The sequence below is a fragment of the Mytilus californianus genome, unplaced genomic scaffold (assembly GCF_021869535.1).
Source record: "Mytilus californianus isolate M0D057914Y unplaced genomic scaffold, xbMytCali1.0.p SCAF_3, whole genome shotgun sequence".
NCBI lineage: Eukaryota > Metazoa > Mollusca > Bivalvia > Mytilida > Mytilidae > Mytilus > Mytilus californianus.
In genome coordinates, this window is record NW_026262679.1 from 64,268,245 (window position 1) to 64,283,317 (window position 15,073).

At 35.9% G+C, this 15,073-nt stretch overlaps 1 protein-coding gene across 3 annotated transcripts in view; it reads right to left on the reverse strand.

Moving 5' to 3' along the window:
* The window catches only part of LOC127733121 (zinc finger protein 474-like), a 70,350-nt gene that overhangs the window by 6,520 nt on the left and 48,757 nt on the right, over nucleotides 1–15,073 (reverse strand). For 2 of the 3 annotated variants that reach the window (XM_052242428.1, XM_052242427.1), the window contains exon 6: nucleotides 11,051–11,215. In XM_052242428.1, the coding sequence (XP_052098388.1) occupies nucleotides 11,061–11,215 (155 nt within the window). In that variant the 3' untranslated portion in view covers nucleotides 11,051–11,060. Of the gene's footprint in view, nucleotides 1–7,541; nucleotides 8,021–11,050; nucleotides 11,216–15,073 lie in introns of those variants that run through there. The other variant, XM_052242429.1, reaches the window with a different exon arrangement.

A 15,073-nucleotide genomic window follows, 5' to 3' on the forward strand; every position in this document is an offset into this window, starting at 1 on the left:
GTATCTGTACCTGCTGCTCTGCCTACCTCTTCTGTTAGGCACCAGTTTAATCAAGTTACTGACTCTGGTCCCTCTTTAGATGGGGTCAAGAGTATTCTGGACGACTTTCGTCAGTCTATTTCTTCTGAATTGACGTCTTTCTCCAACCGCCTGGGTACGCTAGAGAACATTGCCAATAAATTAAATTCTCCAGTGATTTCACTACTTCCAGATCATAATATTGGAAGTAACCCGGAGGACAGTGATGAGGAAGAACGCTTTTCGGTGGCCCCAGGCAGTCAGGCAGAAGGTTTTACTTCTGATGAAGAAGGTGATAATCCTGTTCAGGTCTCTCAGAATGTTTCTCAACCTTCTGTTCCTGTGTCTATCTCTTCTTCTGTAATTGGTCGTTCTTCTACCAATTCCAGAAAGGATCCTGAGGCTGAAGATACTCCTTCTACTTTGAAGGATCTTAGAGATTCGGTTTATACCATTATGAGAGACGTCAACAAGGTACCATTTCAGTCTCCTCCCAGACCCAAGAGACTTACCTCTACTTTTGAGGCTTCATGTAGTCTGTCTATAGACAACGCTAAGTCACATACTAGTTTTCCACAATCCAACCATATGTCTACTTCTCTGCAGATCATCAATGATGGGATTGTGGCTAATGAGTCCCAATGTTCCCAAGTGAGTGGTTTTGGGCTTGCCTCATTTACTGAGCAGTTCCGTTCTAAAGATTATGATATCTTTGATTCTACCTTGGGTAAATTGGTACCTAAATGTGACAAGGTTTTTTCATCTTCGATTGCTTCTAAACCTGCCGATGGACTGCCTCTTTCTCAGTCTGTTTGGTCCAAAACAGAGAACCTTCTCAGGAATGCCTCTCATGTTTTAGGCACTGCTGAACACTTTTTAACTGCAGTTGCTCCAGTACTTAAAGACTCTTCTCTTCCACCAGAGGTCAAGCCTTTTCTATTACAGGTGGACAAGGCTTTGGGTGCCTCTCAGTTGTTTATGGGTTCAATAGCCAACTACACATTATCCAAAAGAGCTGAAATTTTGGATAAAGCAAAGGTTTCAGATAATATTAAGGCTGCTTTAATTAAGTCTCCTTATGATGGTTATATTTTCGGGTTGCCACTTAATGAGGTACAGAAGCATCTCAATCAAACCCCAGCTCCAGTGAAGGTGAATGTGTCTCTTTCTGGAAATAATTCTAAACGAGATAGTTATTCTTCCACTGGAGGCTCATCTTATAATTCTCAAGAGAAGAGCAGGAAAATCACTAATGATGGAGGTAATAAACCTAAGAAGTCTTCAATCACTAGGTCCAAACCTAACAGTTTTAAGAGAGGTGGCAAGAAAGTCAATCCCTCTTCCTAGGAAGTTGCCCCCTCGTACGTTACTGTCAGAACCCAATCCAGAGATGTACTACTAAACTCCTCTTTCTCAATTGCCAGTAGTGGGGAGGTTAACTCATTTTCTAAAAAAACGAGTATTACCTCAGATTGTTTGGTTCTGTCAGTAATTCGAGGGGGATTAACTCTTCAATTCAAAGAACAACCTCCTCTTTCTTCTGTTCCTATCCCACTGTCAAATACTCAAGATCCACAGAAGTTTCTTCTTCTGTCAACAGAAGTAGAGACTCTTTTGACAAAGAGGGCAGTGGAGGAAGTCCCTGTATCTTCAATAGATCCAGGTTTCTATTCTCGTCTCTTCCTTGTTTCGAAGAAGACAGGAGGAATGAGACCAGTCATCGATTTGTCTATCCTAAATTCTTACATGATTATTCCCCATTTCAAAATGGAGACCAATGTTCAGTCAGAGCTTCTATTCTTCCAGGTATGTGGACAACATCCCTGGATCTGACGGACGCTTATTTTCATGTTCCAGTTTGCCATTCGTACCGCAAATTCCTTCGGTTTGTTTGGAACAAAAGGGTTTACCAATTCAGAGCTCTCCCTTTTGGTCTGTCAACTGCACCACTAGCATTTACCAAACTCATGCAGGTAGCCATAGCTCACCTTCATTCACAGCCTATTCAGATTCATTCTTACCTGGACGACTCACTGATCAAGGAACTTTCTCCCGAGAAACTCTATCTCAATACCAATGTAGTCATCATATTGCTTCTCTCTCTGGGGTTTCTCATCTCTTGGAAAAAGTCAGACCTCATTCCGTCTCAGGACTTTATTTTCCTAGGCGAACACTACCTTACTCATCAGTGCATAGTTTGACCTCCTCAGGAAAAGTTTCAGAATCTTTGTTCACAAATTCATCTGTTTCTATCTCAAAAAACCGTTACTGCTCGCCAGTTTTCACAACTGCTAGGTCTCTTGAATTCACTAGCGGATGTTGTTCCACTTGGTCGCTTTCACATTCGACCTCTTCAATTTTATCTACATCAACATTGGCTCCCAGCTACACAGGATTGGGAATTTCCAGTTCCAATCATTCATCAGGGACTGTATCCTCATTTGGTTTGGTGGACTTCTCAAGCAAACGTTTTGAGAGGCCAACTTCTGTCCTCCCCAGTTCCAAATCAGACTCTGTTCACAGATGCCTCCAACCTCGGTTGGGGAGCTTATCTGGAAGGTCTTTCAGTTTCAGGAGTGTGGACTCCAGATCTTTTGAAGGAACACATCAACAAACTAGAAATGAAGGCAGTTCTTCTTACACTGTCTCATTTTCAGTCCCTACTGCAGAACAAATCTCTGGTTCTAGCATCGGACAACACCACTGTGGTGGCTTATTTGCGAAACCAAGGGAGAACTCATTGTTACAAGCTGTTCCTTTTAGCAAGAGAAATCCTCCTTCTTTGCAACCACCTTCATCTACAGATTGTAGTTCGTCATGTCCCAGGGAAACTCGATGTGTTAGCAGATGCTCTGTCCAGGACACTTACCCCAGTCAATACAGAGTGGGAACTTCTCCAATCAGTATTTCATGCAATAACACTTCAGTGGGGGTCTCCTCATGTAGACCTGTTTGCAATAAGCCTCAATTACAAAGTTCAAGTGTTCTTGTCTCCTGTACCAGATCCGAAAGCTTACGCAGTAGACTGCATGAGTGTTCCTTGGGACGGAATGTTCGCTTACGCCTTCCCTCCGTTCAGATTTCTTTCAGAAGTTCTTCGGAAGATCTTAGCAGAGCAAGGGTTGATCATTCTTATTGCTCCAGCTTGGCCCAAACAAGCCTGGTTTCCAGATCTTCTTCATCTGTCTTGTGCTCGTCCACTGGTTCTACCAGTACGACACAACCTTCTGTCCCAGTTCAAGGGCAAGATTCTTCATCCCAATCCAGTGAAGCTACATCTGTTCGCGTGGCTTCTCTCAGGGATAGCTTCAAGGAGAGAGGTTTTTTTGAATGCGCAGCCAGACAATTCTCCCGAGCAGTTAGAGATTTCACTAACATCGTCTATGATGCCAAGTGGACTACCTTCAGTAGTTGGTGTAGTGAGAAGGAAATTGATCCTTTCCAAATTTCTGTACAGCAACTAGCAGACTTTCTGTTCCACCTTTTTGAAGAGAAAGGATTATGCCCCTCTACTATTAAAGTCTATAGATCAGCTATTTCTAGGACGATTCAACTGTCTGGAGGTCCAGACTTTGGTAATAATGAATTCATTTCTCTTTTAGTTAAGAATTTCACTCTTGAACGCCCTAGACAGAGAGTTTTAATCCCGTCTTGGAATTTGAGTGTAGTTTTATCAGCTTTATAAACCCATCCTTTTGAACCTGCTGAAAAGGTTGAAATCAAGTGTTTATCGTATAAGTGTTGTTTTCTTCTTGCCTTGGCCTCTGGTAGAAGAAAAAGTGAAATTCATGCGTTTTCCACTGCTGATTACTGCCTTCGTTTTAATAGCGATAAGTCATCTGTTACTCTTTTAACGGATCCAGCTTTTTCAGCCAAAAATTAAATTCCGGGCAGAGGTTCAGAACCGATAGTGATTCCAGCCCTTCCTGATGATTCAAGTTCTAAAGTACTCTATCCTATCCGAGTCTTACTTTTATATCTTCAGAGAACACGGAGTCTCCGCACCTCCTCAGATTCCAGGTAATTTATTCCTATTAACAAAGGAAAACAATATTTGTCTGCTAAAACTATTTCAACTTGGATCTGTAAAACTATTCAATTAGCTTACAATTCTTCTAATGAAGAACTTCTGAATAGTCTGCATGTTAAAGCTATTTCTACCTCCTGGGCCCTTCTTTAGAGGAAGTCTTATCTGCAGGTTTCTGGAGAACTGAAAATTCTTTCATTTCTCACTATCTGCAGTCTTTATCTACTCAAGCTCAGAGTTTGTACTCCTTAGGACCTTCAGTTTCCGCACAAAGAACTGTTTTTCCTCCTGCATCTTCTGGTTCAGGGGATTCAGCTTTGCGTTAGATTCTATATTTTACTCAGAATTTATGATGGTAACGTATTTACTGACATAAAATTGTACATTTTTAAAGTAAAATGAGATTTTATTATAAATAAATACTTTCCATCATAAATTAAAGGTCCCTCCCAACCTCCCTTTCATCCCCTGTTTTTTTTTTTTCCTAGGGCTTCTTGCTTACATTAGGAAATTAAATGGATGATATAAAGGCATGGTTATACGGGCACTGCTTGGTCATCCCTCTTCTCATTGGATGATATTTTTATTTGGGGTTTTCCGCCTGTCAGACTTGCGCAGATGGATGTACTCAGAATTTATGATGGTAAGTATTTATTTAATAAAATCTCATTTTACTTTAAAAATGAACAATTTCATTGAAAACGAGAAAAGATATGATTCAAAAACATTATTTCCTTTTTGAGTAGAAAGAATACATTATTGAGATACTGTATGCAAATTTAGATGGACAAACTGCAAATAGTTTTGTTAAAATCAAGAAAGAAAACATCACTTATACCTTTTTTTAAACTACGGAAATTTTATAACTGTCATTCACATCCATTATTAATGGTAACATGTATCAAGTTCAATTATTAGGACGTTTGTTCAACAATAAATTTGATAGTTTTGAAGTGATTTTGTACATAATCTGAGAATTATAAGATATTTTTGATCACATATTGTTATTCTTTTTCTATAAATAAGTTATATTTTTGTTGCTTAAATTTTGACTTTTTATGATAGTTAACCGAATCCTTTGGATAAGATTTTATTCTGGATAATGGCTAGTTTTGGTAGTCCTGTAAGGTTTACTCCTACTATTCCAAAAAAGGAGCACGAATGAGGTTGAGTTGGGAAAATGCATTGTGTGTCAATGTTCGTCACAGGAGCAATTAATATCCATGCGAGCGGTCGGAAAAAATATTATTGAAGTATGGATAATCGCAGAGTTTAATGCAGAAATGAGATTAAAACTGAGTTTACTGCTCCCGAAATAAACTCTCATAATGAAACTATACCAACTCCCTGACAACGAGATGAAGTGCATTTCAAACTCACCAGCGACTAACAAATCCTTTTGATATAAAGTCTCATCTCAAGTCACTAATCAACATCTCAACTGGAATGTACGTGGATAGAGTTGCGAAAGGACCACGGGGACAGCACCATGCTTAAACATTTAAGGCCGAACTTTGTCATGATGAGTTTATTCAAACAAGGACAATAACCAGCAATAAATATGGTCGAAGATTCCTCCTTGTAATGTCTTCAGATTACTTGCAAGATTTACTTTGAACCTGTAAATCTGTCTTGCACCAAACTTTGTGTCAAGGCGGTGCAGCGTGCTAATACTCTTACCGAATTCGCAAACAATGATAAAGACATTGATGTGTAGCTAAGTTTCTTGTATATAATTTCCTAGTGTGAAACATTTTTACTGTTTACCCCTATATGATGAAGACCGGGTGCTAATGTTTGAAGCCCTTCAAATAATCCCACAAAGAGAATGTTCATGGCACAAAACTAATTTTGTTTTACACTGAGCCAACAAAGCAAGTTTACAACTATGACTTTTTTCTTTAAAATTCGCTTTCATCTCGGTTGAAAATGTTTTTACTTTGGATTATAACTGATCTTTGGACTATCAAGTACATGATATTTGTGAATACACGGTTTCAGTGTTTGAATTTTGTTTTTTTTTAAAGGAAGAAAAATAACTAAAATATATCGACAAACTGGTGTTTTACAATTATGTTATATGCTGCGGTGAAAAAAGATAAGCAATGTAAAAATAAATGGATGAGAAAAGGTCAAGGCCACATCTACATTTTCTTTGTAATAAATAGAAAAAAATCAGAAGATCAATTCAGCATTGACGCCATTTTGTAATGGCAGCTGTTCATACAAATACCGGTAGCTAAACTTGTCGTTTTGACATCATTTGCAGTATATGCTTGTTATCAAATCTTCTTTTTAGCATTTTACTGAATATATCTTATAAATTTCCTTCTTTTTTCTTCATGTTTGAATTTATGATACATTTGAGGTTTGACCTATGAACTCAATTTTGCAAAAATGTGACCATTTTGGGTATTTTACGACCACACATTTCTTTTTGTAAACATTTTCTTCTTTCCATCGATATGCAATATAGGTGTGTGTTCTTCCAGTACATTAAAATTTTAAAAAATGAACTCTGGTTGCAGTTCACTAACTATATCCAGAGCTAAATGGAATTCTTCATCGCTTCATATATATTATTATTATCAATGAAATTTCATGAAAATATCTTTTATGAACAATTATTTGTAATCAACATGTTTTGTCTTGAGAAATATATATCAGTATTAACTCATGAATATCATAATAACGAACAGGTACCTAGATAACATGGGTCATCTTAGTACCCATAATTCATGTGGATGAATTTTAAGAATTGTATGCATGTTCCTTGTATAACAATATAGGGGTAAATTCAGTAAAAAATCTCCGATTGACTTTAATGCAAATCTATGTCTTGAATTAAATTTATACCTGATTACCTTTAGAAATCAGAAGTTTTCATATATCATTCATTAGAGTACAAATGTTGCCCAATCTTTTGCAACAATAAAAACATAGGGTCATGCAGCATTTTTGGGCAATCACATGGCCTTGTTTACAAACACTGTAGATTCGCACTTAATTCCTATAATCACCCCCATTACTTTTCAACCCTGCAGTAAAAAAATTAAGTGCATTCAGCATTCATTTTTTCATTTTTTTAACTCTAGTTTTGATCCATCTATCAAAGCATATTTATTACAAACATTACCTACCAATCAGAAGAGCACAGGACTTTAGTAATATACAGAAAGCTCTCCCCCAAATGGGCAGTCCCTGATGACGTATATTTATTTACTGAATTTACTCCTTCATAAAACACATTAAAAGCTAAAAAAATGTTATTGTTAGCTTTTGTTTTTGTATAGACGAATGGAAGTAGGTTCTTTATGTTGAAGACGATCACTTTGATAGGCCACTAGTCTAAATGCCACATGTTAAAATAGTCGGTAAGATAAATTTGATACACAGTTTGCTAATGACCTAATACGATATATGGGGTAAGTTAATTCCATATGAATTTACTGACCCCATATGTATCGTATTAGGTCACTAGCAAACTGTGTAACTAATATCATTATGTGCACATCTGTATTTTTAAGTAATCATATAAGTCTATTGTTTATCTTGAAAGATTCAGAAACATTACAGGTCAGTAAGGTGTTCAACTCTCTGATTGTTCTAGGATAGAATGACTCCTGGCTTCTGGACAGTTGTTCTACATGATGGAATTCTGAATGCTTTTTCGTTGTTATTACTGGAAGGGTGTTCATTTGGTATAAATTTATTAGATGTGTCAATTTTCACAAAGCTGTCATTAAGCTTATACATCATTAACAATCGACTCTATTTTCTGCGATCGTGTAGGATAGTCCATTCTAGATGTTCAAGCATGTTACTAACTGACGAAGTGTTGTGATATCTTTTAGTAACATACCTTGCTGCCCTTCTAAACTGAACCATCTCCAATCTGTGGATGTCATTTTGTTGGTATGACAGATGTGTACATTGGACAGATATTAGCTGATTTCCTAATACTTGGCACTTCCCCTGTAAGATATGAGCAGCGGAATATAGTTGTCAGGATTGGTGCTATACTTGATGAAAGTTCTTTAAAGACTCGTGGTGTTCAGAAATTTGTACACATCAATTTTTTGTTTTATTGATGTCAGAGATGTTTTGAAAGTTTCCAGACATGTTACAGTGCTTTTGGAATTCTTTATTTGATATGTTGGTTTTGTTTGCAAAGGCTTTCTGAAATTGTCTGTTAAGTAATGTCTGCTTTTTCTGTTGGCTCTGATTGTAAAGTTCCATTTGTTTCAGTGGTGGTATTTTACTCCCATCTGACCTCTTGTGCTTTATAAAAGGTCCAGAATCTCTTCATACAGTTTGGTTTTTCTTGAGGTTTGATCAGGTCTGGTGGGGAGACTATTGTCAATTTAGTTCCTGTAAGCTTTCCTGATTTCCAAATTTTCTTCCGTTTAATGGTATAATCCTCGCTTTTTGAAAAGTTTTCTGAGGTTGAGATTAACTTATGCGAAAACAATGTCATGGTCTGATAGTCTGCCGGTAAGGTTTCAACTCTCATAAAGCTATCAGAATGATTGTTAGCACACGGTCAAGTGAATTAGCTCAGGTCCTCTGGTGGGTTTGTAACATGATTTGCTATACATTGAGTATGAAGCTTAATTTCTTCCCTAGACCAATCTAAGCCTGGTAGGTTGAAGTCACCAGCTAAGAAGATAAAAACATTTCTTATTTAGCTAGCTCTTTCAATGCGGATTCCATATTCAGTATATCCCTTTCATTTGATGTTTTAGGATTGTAATCATATCCATTTGGAAAATATTGTGTGTCTTATATTGATTAATCTAGCCAGGTTTCGGCTCCAAAAATTATGCCTGGCTTAGTGTTTTCAATAAGATTTATCAGTTCACCTTGTTTGTTTCTTATTGACTGGAAGTTCACATTTAATTCCCAAATAGTTTTAGGTTTGATTAATCTTGCTCCTTTTTCTTTTTTGTTTTCCATTCTGGCGTTAAAGTATGTAATGGTCTTATGACACCAGGTGTTAGACTGTTGATGGATATATTTGATAGTATGCTCAATTGATATGAAGTGCTGAATACTAAAGAATAGCAGAAGGTGGAGTAATTTGGACAATTACACATGATGCAATCCTATGCAATGGCTAAGTCATTTACATGTTCTAAGTATGACTTTGTTTGCATAGACTGACAACTGATGTGGTACCATTGATTGCATGTATCACAAACGATACCTCTTTCTTGCCATGTTACTGGTTGGTCACATATGTCACATGGATATACAGTTACACTTGTATTTGAACATTCAGATCCAGGGGTTCAGATTTACATTGTTTGATATTAGGAATAGTATCATTGAGAGATAAGTTAGATGGTTTCTATCATTTTACAATATATTAATCTTCTCTCATTCAAACTTAGAATTTCAGTTCTGATATTGTCAATGATGGTTAAATGGTTATCATACGCTGAGTTGTAGTTTTTTATAATGGCCGTAAACATATGCTCCCCTTGTTTTGATTTTGTTAAAATAATTTATGGGTCTGCTTTATTGGCTGGACATAACTGTGGGACATCAAAATGACATTAAAAATAGAAATGATATGACATTGTTCAGTTGTGTAAGAAGGTGGTGATAAGATGAACTCACCTACACACCTTTCTTAACTTCCACTTGACTGTTTCTGTTTTGTATTTGCCACCATTTGGTCCTTTGTTTACATAGGTATAACCAAACTCTAAGTAAGGATTTCAGTGTCAATTGATATTGATTATGATAGGTCCTAACTTATGTGTTACAATGAATATAATGATAATGGAACACTTTTACACAACTGAAAATGAATTAAATAAATTTTTACAAACGATACAAATAACTTTTGGAAGTTTTTTTGCTTGAGCTTGAAGCTGAAAAAGAATACGTACGAATTTAGCGCATGTGCACAGTACTCTCTTCATATTTTAAAATATACTATGACCATGAACAAAGAAAGTTAGACACAACTGTAGAGAAGAAAATGTGATCCAAATAAAGATCATTAGTATCCATGAAAAATTATTAAGCTAGATGTTGTGTGGAAAAAATATCTATACAAAATGCCTTACTAAATCGGCAATAGAAAATAAAAGAAATAACAACTATGCTTGATTTGACATACACTGTGCTTGCTGCTTGTAAAATTTTTAAATGATGTGGGATGCTAGGATGCATATTGCATTGACTGTGCAAAAAAAAACACCTGATTGAATATTATTAGAATAGAATAAATCCAGAAATTTAAAAAGTCAATGCCTATTGGTTGGTAAATTAACCCCAGATAAAGCATGATTTAAATAAGACAATTTGATCGGCTGCTATCCGTAACCAGCCAAAACAAACGTGATAAAAAGGTTCAGGGTTTTCTTTAAATATAGCAATCAAACAATATGTAACTAAAGAATGTATATATGCTTAATATATATATTCATATTAATAATGTATTTACAATAAAAATACTTCCTTTATTGATTTCAATAAATCCTTGTTTATTATTATAACCCTCATTTATTGTTTTTAATAATTCATTTATTGATATCAATCATTCATTTATTGATACTAATAAATAGGGAAAATAAAATCCACAATAGCTTATGATAAGAGGTAAACTAATTGATATGACCATATAAATATTCAATTTCTTTACTTTCCGTGATGATATATTAATGAAATTAAAATGCTTATCAAAAGTTTTCAATTTCATCTCAATGTACCTGGGATATTGTTCAAGAATACCTTTTTTGTGATGATATTTGAAGATTAAAAAAATCAAGAATGTTTATGTTTGTTACTTGATGGTAACCTAAGTATCAATCTTTTTGTATAATTGAACTTAATTATATTTCGGTCAAGTTTGGTGTCATTGCTTCAGTAGTTCAAGGGAAGAAGTTCAAAGTCTTTATCATGTATGATGACGATAAAGAAATTATGAGTAGTAAACTTGAAGAAATTATGAATGATCACATGGCCCATGGCCAAGGAATAAAAAAAACTAACCTTTTCTCTTTCATTCTGGCTTTGGTTTTGGTTTACAGCTTCTTTGATGCACAGGAAGTCTATCTGGATTAAATGTACGACCACAATTCTCACATGGTAACAGCTGAGACTGAGCACTCTCATATGCAGCCTGATTAAATGCATCTACATCATATGACCCTTTCCCTGACAAAAGCATACAATATAATTGTTCCTATCATTCCAGAAGATAATTAAGTTCTGTATTTTACAATGAAAACAATATTTGGTCAGATTGCAGACAATGATAAAAGCATAAATTATTTGGCCCTTTAAACTGACAACAACAGTATACAGGTTGAAATATCTTGCCTGTTTTACTGATCATGATTGAATCTATATAGAGAGTCTTTGAGACAAAGGTTTTACTAGGCAGTTACTAGATAGTCCATGGTCAGATGAACTATGCAAGACGGACATGTACACCTTACAAAAAAAATTATCATTTAAGGAGAGTAACTCCTATAAAAGAGGGACGAAAGATACCAGAGGGACAGTCAAACTCATAGATCGAAAACAAATTGACAACGCCATGGCCAAAAATAAAAAGACAAACAGACAAATAATAGTGCAGATGACACAACATAGAAAACCAAAGACTAAGCAACACGAACCCCACCAAAAACTAGGGGTGATCTCAGGTGCTCCGGAAGGGTAAGCAGATCCTGCTCCACATGTGGCACCCGTCGTGTTGCTTATGTTATTACAAATCAGGTAAATAGTCTAATTCGGTAAGTCACATTATAAGAAATTAATTAATAAATTTGGTTATGTTCACTAAGGGCAATAACTCATGTAAAGAAGATCATTTATAACAGCTTTCAAGATAATAGTAAAAAAAAAAACACAAGAATTTGTAGAAATTGTAATTTAAGAAGAATTACTCCTAATGGGAGTCTGTTGTGGATTTGGGTGAAAAAGAGAGGCAAAAGATACCAAAGGGACACTCAAAACTCACAAGTCGAAAATAAATTGACAACGCCTTGAAAAACACCAACAACCACAAACAACAGAACACAAAACACAACATAGAAAACTAAAGACTGAGCAACACAAACCCCACCAAAAACTTGGGGTGATCTCAGGTGCTCCAGAAGGGTAAGCAGATCCTACTCCACTGCGAAACTCGTCATACTGCTATAAAATTTGTTGATAAGTATCAAGTGATATGATATAACAAAATTGCAGTTTGATAATTGACTCTTATCTAACCCTAAGACATCCCCAAATTAATAAACCATTGGTAAGGTAAATGTTCTAATCCTGAAACTTGACTGACAGTGAAATTTTTATTAAATAAAACATGTTTGTCATGACAAAGGACAAACGAGACTGTTGCCGGTATAAACAACACAGACATTGAAAAATTAAAAAGCATTAAGTACAACACTCAAAATTAAAGCAAGAGCACTATGAACCCCTTTATAACAAAAGGTGATCTCAGGTGCTCTGGAAAGGTAAGCAGATCAAGACAAATTGTATATTTTATTTTGCTGATTTTTTTTTTCATTTAACAGCTTCTCTTGTTTTTTTATAGCTCTGCCAAAAATGACATGAAACATAATTGTAGGGAAATAGCTCTTATTTGGAGTAGACTGATTATTTCAGTCATTGTTGAATAATTTATAGATCTAGTCTAACTGATGATTTTTGTTTTTTTCAGTTTCTTTCTTTCTTTTGTAGCTTTCAAATCATAGCAAATTTTTCAAAAAATGTTGAAAAAAACTCATTTAAGGGCTATAAGGATTTGACTGATGACTTCAGTCATGTTGATTTACTTGTAGATCTTGTCTTGCAGGGTTTGCTATTTGATATATATCTATTTTTTTGCATTCCATTATTTCCTTTAGGGGTTTCCCCTACATGGTATTTTCCCAGCTGAAGTTTTAGCATGGGTGGTTTCGGTCGGATGTATAGGTCTGTTCGATTATAATATCTGTAACATTTGTTACAAAGTTGAAAAGAATGTGTTGTCAATATTTAGATTCTTCTGAATTCGTCATATACTTAGAGATGTTGTTTTGTGAAATATCTGACTTTGAAAGAAAAAAATAACTGTTCAAAACAATACAAATGTGCAGAATCCCAAAGACACTAATGAATTCCATGAAGTAGATGCAGTTAGTTTGTTCAATTCCAAAATAGACATTGCTTTAGACAAACAGGGTTCCTCTATAGTTTCAAATCTACAGGAAAAAACTGCAGACAAACAAGGACTTTGAAGGCAGAAGGAATAAAATCCAGATTTCTTTTAACGAGGAGAGACACTGTAATCTAGCCCACATTAACATGATTAAGTAGGTTTTATCAGGTGGAAGTGTTAAACAAATTTTCGATTTGATATATTCAGAGAAAAAGGCTCTTACCCATCATAATAATATACTAAGAATAGCAGACAGATATGATTTGGGGATTGTTAAGGAATACTGATTCTGATATGACTGATAAAAGTGAAGACAAATTTAGTAATAAGTTACTATTTTTCCTATTTTCAGTTTTTCCTCTTGACCTTTGTAGGGCTGCTTATATACAGTCCGCCAAAGTTAAGCACCACCTATTTTTATTGCATCGAAATTTTTTTCATTTAAAAAATCAGTTAATCCCTGAAAAAGAGAAAATATTCATGTAGCAATTATGCTAACATATACCATAAACAAACCATAAACTTAAGTTTGGTCACTTATGCAGGTTCTATGCATTTGAAATTTGAGTTCGTAGAAATAGTGAAAATTACACAAATCAGAAACGGAATTTAAGTTTCACTGTGATTTAATTTTTTTACAACAATTAATCACCAAATATCATTAAAAGTCTCTACAAATAATCTTTGGTATGTTCGGCAAATTTTATGTCAATATTTGAGTAACCACCTCTCTTCCGGTACAGTTACATAACACAGCGTCTCATACTCTGTACAAGCCTTCTGGGGTTTAGTTGAGCAAATCTATTCCATTCATCAACAATTGACACTCTTAAATCGCCAAGATTTTGCAAAGGTGGATTTCTGCGATTGGAATTTCTGCCAATGGCATCCCAGACATGTTTGATAGGGTTCATGTCTGGAGACATGGAAGGCCAAAAGTGTCAATGACTTCTTGCTCTTTGTACTCGGTTACAATCATTGGCCTGTGTGGTCTAGCGTTGTCGTCCATGTACAAGGGTCTTGACGCAAGTGGATGATTATCAAAATGAGGGACTACAATGTTTCTAAGCACCAAATCCCTGTATGTCTGTCTGTTCATGTTACCCTGCAGAATATGCATACCCAGCTTACAACAGTATCAGAAGCAACCCCATACTTTAACACCATCAGCACCGAATGCAGTCGTTGGGCAAATGTTGTTTTGGTCATAGGCAGTTTTATTATCCCGCCAAACGCGTATTCTGACGTCTATTGGTCGTAACAGAAACCGACTCTCATCTGACCAATGAACTTTTTGCCAGCTTCTCATGTTACAGTGTCGATGGTCATAAGCCCATTGAAACCTGATTATACAGTGCCTGGCTGTTAGGGCAGGTCTCTTGACAACACGACGTGCTCTTAGATAGCCTCTATGAAGTCGAAGGAGCAATATTCGAACACTAACACGACCACCTGGAGGCCAGTGGTGTCTAAGCTGTGGAGCAGGAGTAAATGGGTTGGCTTTAGCACGACCAATAAGCAGTCTGTCATCACGACAGTTAGTTAAACGGGGTATTCCGGACCGTGGTCTATCATTTACAGTTCCTGTGTCAACATGACTTTGTAAAAGTCTAACAATGACGGTGTGATTAACATTGAAATGGTTACCTATGCTCCTAGTGCTCCTACCGGCATTTGACATGCCAATTGCTTGCCAACGTTCAGCCACAGATAACTTACGCCTTGCCATATTTCACCAGGACTTGGTGAAGGTCAAATTTCACCTGTACGCTGAACAGTAGGAAGATGATTTAGAGGCATGGAAACAGTGCATTTGTAAAAGTGCAGATGACCTTTAATAAAAAGTTGCTTGGCGGGTTTAT